The sequence below is a fragment of the Thalassophryne amazonica genome, chromosome 16, assembly GCF_902500255.1.
Source record: "Thalassophryne amazonica chromosome 16, fThaAma1.1, whole genome shotgun sequence".
NCBI lineage: Eukaryota > Metazoa > Chordata > Actinopteri > Batrachoidiformes > Batrachoididae > Thalassophryne > Thalassophryne amazonica.
In genome coordinates this window covers 11,839,612-11,845,868 of record NC_047118.1, presented here as the reverse complement: position 1 = coordinate 11,845,868, position 6,257 = coordinate 11,839,612, and the positions used below count along the sequence as shown (strand labels likewise).

Genomic DNA, 6,257 nt, shown 5'->3' with positions numbered 1-6,257 from the left:
GGGGGCACTCCGCTGCTATGCCGTATAAAAAGCCAAGCCTGAGAATTCAGCATCACAAACTCACCACATACATACATACACACACACTCTCTCTCTCTCTCTCTCCACTCTGCTCGCACACTCACCCACTCTCTCTCTCTCTCTCTCTCTCTCTCTCCTTGTCTCTTACTCCATCCCTTTGCTCTGCATCCTTTCCTCCTTGCATCTTCTCACAACTCTGCTTGTGTTTGCGAGTGCGTGCCGAGCGTCCACCCCGTGCGCTTGGCTGTCGCTGAAGACCTTTTGCCCGTGTGTGACTTTCCTCGCCAAGTGTGACTGAGCAGAGCAGCGACGTGCATCAAAGTGTATGTGGGTTGCTGGCTTACCCTCACGCACCCACCGCTCCTCTCACAACTCTTTTGGGGATCTCCGAGTCCCTTTCCTAGCTGACGGGCTCCCCACAAAAAGCAGTCACCATTTCTGCCCCCGGGAGACCCACGCTGGCAGCGCAGCCCCTTCCCCGACTCAGCATCGGGAGGAAGACCCTGGTGGCGGCTGCCGTGGGGGTTATGCTGGTCCTGGTGTTGGTGGTACTCATCCCTGTGCTTGTCAGCTCCGTGGGTACAGACGCCAGCCACTATGAGATGTTGGGTGCCTGTCGTATGGTGTGCGACCCGTACCTGAACAAGGGCACAGCGGCCAGCAGCACCACTTCCACCGGTCTCCAAGCGGAGGCAGAGGCACTGAGTGACCACAGCAACGTGCTTCCACCCTCCACCTTACTGCAGGGCCCACAGGGGAAGCCTGGCAGGCCAGGTAAGCCAGGACCGCCAGGACCGCCGGGACCGCCGGGGGAACCAGGACCACCGGGGCCAGTGGGACCTCCTGGCGACAGAGGGGATCAGGGTAGGACTGGGATTTTGGGCCTGGGGGAGAATGGAGCTATCAGCACAGCCACCTACAGCACAGTGCCTCGGGTGGCTTTTTACGCAGGGCTTAAGAACCCCCACGAAGGCTACGAGATCCTCAAGTTTGACGATGTTGTCACCAACCTTGGAAACAACTATGATGGTATTTCTGGCAAGTTCATCTGCAGCATACCGGGCACATACTTCTTCATCTATCATGTGCTGATGAGAGGAGGGGACGGAACCAGTATGTGGGCAGACCTCTGCAAAAACGGTCAGGTGAGTGTTTTGGAACTTTTAATCATGTCTCTCCGTCTTCTCTTCAAATTTCTTTCTCCCTCCCTCTCTCTCCCTCCCCCCTTCTCTCTCTCTCTCTCTCTGTCTTTATACATGTATATTTTTTTAAATGAAGTTTACTGATAAAAAGCCCCACATTGCTGGGCGCGCGCTCCGTCTTTGCGCATCCAAACCCTCCGGAGCGCACAGCTGTGGCACCGAGCGCGCAGTGTCGGCAGTCATACCTCCGCGCACAATGTGTCCTGACTTCAGCGCGACACCGACACGCTGCTTAATTTCTCTTTAAATCGTACGGACGTTCCGGTGTCACGTTTCTGTGGATGCGCGTTTCAAGGAATCCAGCGACAGTTATTTCTGGAATGTATTTTTTTTATTTTTTATTATGGTTTAAGGCGGAAAAGCTGAAATGACTGAAAATGTTTCCGGAATTTTAGAGGTATTTATTGCCACTTTACAATTTTAAATTGACATTACTTTTTTTTGCAAGCAGCGGTGCGCGTTCTGTTCTAAATGAGGCTCATGGAAAACCTTTCGCGCACTTGGTATTTTTGTGCGCTAAATTACAAAGAGATGGGGGAATATTTCATTCAGAACATTTAAATCAGAACTGTGTGATCATAATTATGTGATATGTCTGTCAGTGCGAACTGCATTTGGTCTATTTGTGTTCTGTAATTATTTCACAAGGTTGTACTATAATTTTACGCACAGGTTAATTGGTGCCAGATTTGTTGTTATCTCACTTACTCCGAATTTAAAAAGTAATTTACTCTTATTTTCATTTATCTTGTCTACAGATTTTCTGCTCCTTTTCATTAAAAAAGAGGAGAAATTAAATACATAACAAACACAGTTCCCCTTTTGAAGAAAATACTCTCAGACAACATGCACGTTTTCTCTGACATGTTTCAGCTTTCATTTTTCAGAAGGACCTGCAAATAAATGGCCCAGATCTGTGACAAAGTTGAGGCAATGACAAAAGTGAAGATGCATGTGCATCGTCCTGTGCTTTTCTGTTTTATAAATAACAACATATGCATTTTGCATCATCACAGTGTTTGTTCTCAAAGTGAAATATATGAACATGGTAATGAGAAATCGTGACTGATAATTTCATTATATGATGAATGTGTGAGGAAACACAATATATACAAGAGAAAAATATTATGTTCTGTGTAAACATTAGGGACTACTGTTGAACTATTGTGCTTTTGCACAGATGCAGTATGAATAAATTTGACTAAAAGTACTCTCATCCTCTATGCTTGTCCTTTATCAGCCACAGTGGCCCACCAGCATGACCTTTATAACTTTATGAAAGAATTGAGAAATGTTTGATTTGTGTTAATTTCATGTTGTTTTTTCATATCACCCAAAATCATAAATTTAGGGGTGAGCGGGGTGGAGGGTGAGGAAGGGGTGAGACATTGGAATCACTCTGTCCGGCTGTCCGACCATGTGTCTTGGAAGCGAACTCATCCGAAACCATTTGGTGGATTTCAGTTAAGATTTACACAGTGGACCACACCACATGAACATGTGCATGAAGGAGAGTAATACTGTGGGATATGGACTCTGTAAGTGCAGCTCCTCCTAAACCGCTTAATAGATTTTAACGAAACTACAAATAATGATAGTACACAAAGTGAAAATGTGCATGAGGGAAAATAATTCTGGTCCAGCATCTTTAAGAGGATATAATTAATATTTTGTTTTTAGCTGACGCCTCATATGTTATGAACCTCACTAGTGCAACTCCTCCTAAACTGGTTTATGGAGTCACAACAAACAACATTATGTTAGGACATCATGTACATGATGGAACATAATTATGGTTTAGCATCTTCATGTGGCGATAACTGGAATTTTGTTTTTAATTCATACATCATATGAAGACTTCAGATGCAAAACCCAGTATCTCCAAAATTACAAACTTTTAATTGAGGCCAACATGCACTTGGATGCTTAGATATCTATCACTGTGCACAATATTAAACCATTTCCATTTTATGGAAATCTTTGCATTTTTTTAATGCATTTCCTTTAAAATTTTCAGTTTAAACTGTAGTTTTCTCCATAAAAAAATAGAGTTCTGCATGTGAACCCTTCATATGATATTGCCTTCATAGGTGCAACTCTTCCTAAACCCTTTTGCGGATTTGAGTGAAACTTTACACAGTGGTAGCACACCATTAGGGAATGTGCATGAAGGAAAATAACTCTGGTCTGATGTCTTCAAGGAGAGATAATTAAAGTTTTGCATTTTTTAACACAATGGTAGTGCACCATAAACGTGCATGAAGGAAAATGGTAAATGGACTGCATTTATATAGCGCTTTTCCATCTACATCAGATGCTCAAAGCACTTTACAGTAATGCCTCACATTTACCCCGATGTGAGAGTGCTGCCATACAAGGTACTCACTACACACCAGGAGCAATAGGGGATTAAGGACCTTGCCCAAAGGCCCTTAGTGATTTTCTGGTCAGGCTGGGATTTGAGCCGAGGATCCTCTGGTCTCAAGCTCAACACTTTAACCACTACACCATCACCACCCCAGAATTCCAGTCCAATGTTGTCAAGTGGAGATAATTGTACTTAAAAAAAATACATATTTGTCAATTACATCAACAGAAGTTGATACATTTGTTAATTCAGGTACTTCATTACAAAAAATGAAATGTACTCTCACCACCAATATCACTGTCAAAAACAATAGTCATTAAGTCACAGTAGCTTTTTCTTTAATTTACTTTCACTTTATAACATTTCAGCATCATCCAAAATCGGGTTTGTGAGTCAGTTCAATGAAAGAAAATGTCAAAGTGTCAGTTCAGCATAACAGTGTGAGTTTTGCATTGAAACAAAACTTATTTTGAAGTTGAATTTACTCACATTTCTAAGGCAGCAACTGAATTAAAGTGTATAATACGTATATACCCAAGCAACCAGTACGGCAGAGAGTGGGACGTCATTTTTGTGAGATTCCTCACAGAGCACTAGTTTTCTGCTATTCCATAATAAAGTATCAGTGTGTGAGAGGGGTCTATAGTGTTTGAATCAGCGTGCATGATACGTGCACTTGGCATCAGCTCGGTGCTGATACCCTGCAGCTAGAGGTTAATTCGTTTACTCTCGTCTCTAAGTTCACACAGAGCACCAAAACTACAAAGATGCCTTTTTTATAATGTCTCACTCAACAATAATGTTTATGAGTGGGCGTAAAAGCATTGATATATAATAGGGGAAGGAGAACATATGTTCCCATAAAACGCCTTCTGTTGCTGTTTCATTGTGTTCCCAAGAGGAGGGTGTGGAGGTACTTAAGTGAGAGGAACGCAGGGCGCATAGATGATCGCGTAATGTCTATAAAGTGCTAACTTCTCCTCTTCTTCTGCAGTGCAAACACATAAGCGTGCGGTCGTTTGCTGGTGTTTATTAGGCAGGAGGGCGGCGATGACCCCCAGAGCCTCAGACTCTGAATGGTTATAAATGTTGGTCCGACTTCTGCTTCATCATTGATGAAGTGCTGAGAGGCAAAGCGATGCTCCTACAGTCACACTGGTGCTTTCCTCAGCTCATTAAGGCTGCAAAAAAACAGCTACACTGTGAGTTGGGAGCAAGGAATTGCAGACAATACTAGTATTTTATCATCTTTTGGCTTTAGCAAAACGGCAGGTTTCCATGCCCTGCGGCGTTGTTGCTCTCCATCATGTGCCCCTCCTACTCCAGGGGTTCTCACAGGCGGTGCATATAACACCAGCACCTATGGGTTTCTGAGGCATTGTCCCCAGAACATTGACAAGTTTCGACTGAGAACACAAAAGCGAGCTCAAGAGTCAACCATCTATTTTTGGCGTTCCGATGCACCTTCCTTTGGCTTCTTCTTCTATTTGCCTGCCAAACTTTCCAACCAATCCTAAACGCTCTCCAAAAAGTCAATGTTTCTTTGTACCCCCTCTTAAAAGCAGCCTGAGATAGACGGTGGTAACAATGAAGACAAATTTATTGGCTGTTCCAGGTGGGGTGACAAAGAAAAGAGGACATAAAAGTTGTAGTTATTGTGCTATTGTGCCGTCGAGTCAGTTTAATTGTAATTAAAAAGCTTGAACCGGATCCAGAATGTGTTTGCGCTTCTCCTTGCCGTTCCCTTCTTAATATTGTTATTAATCCGCAAAACCGTTTCAGAGTTAATTAAAAGCAATGACTTCAGCGTTCGTCTCTCAAGAGGACCATCGTGAATAATCACTCTGTCTCCTCCTTTAATAAGCTTCAACGTCCTTCGTGCACATAGCTCTTCCCGAGCAATTACCGCTACGGAATGTTGTTCTCATACGCAGTTGCACGTACACACATGCACATGCACACAAACACATGCACACACTTGCCATCACCTCCACCGCCACACCCTCCAAACCCAGTGCCTCAACCCACCCCAGCTGTGAGCTGCCCTCCATCTCTCCTCTGTCTGCACCAGCTCACTTCTCGATGGGTGGAGAAATTTAACATGTAAAAAGGCAATTTTATTCAAAAAAAAAAAAAAAAAGAGAGAAAAATGAAGAGTTAAAATTTGTTAATATGCAACAACGTCCGCCAAGGACGTACACTGAAAAAAAAGTGAAACATCAGTGCACTTCATTCAAAGTACTCATTTACATTGGTGTAACGGAAAATTGTGGTTTCCAGTTTAATTCTGCTGGAATCACTTTACTGAATCATAAATATGCATTGTGAAAAACTAAAAAATTTAGCTGTAACAAATTACATCATTTTTTTAAAGTTGATCCAAAGTATCATGTTTTGCAGTGTAGTAAAATCATCCTCATTTGTTTATTTATTTATTTATTTATTTGTCTGTCTGTCTGTTAACAGGATTATGTCAAAACCACTGCACGGATTTTGACAAAATTTTCACCACAGATACAGACTCCATTAAATTTTGGAGGTGATCCGGATCCTTATTTGGATTCTAGATCAAGATATCACTTTATATAGGCTTTGAAGGATTACGTAAAAAAAACCTACTTCACGGATTCTCACCAAATTTGCACCACAGATCTATATTAGGTCAT

At 42.7% G+C, this 6,257-nt stretch overlaps 1 protein-coding gene across 1 annotated transcript in view; it reads left to right on the top strand.

The window, feature by feature from the left end:
• Positions 1-293: 293 nt before the first annotated feature.
• LOC117527834 (C1q-related factor) overlaps positions 294-6,257 on the top strand; it is a 69,733-nt gene continuing 63,769 nt past the window's right edge. Inside the window, exon 1 of the mRNA XM_034190335.1 lies at positions 294-1,166. Coding sequence (XP_034046226.1) covers positions 549-1,166 — 618 coding nt within the window. The 5' untranslated portion in view covers positions 294-548. The remainder of the gene's footprint in view (positions 1,167-6,257) is intronic.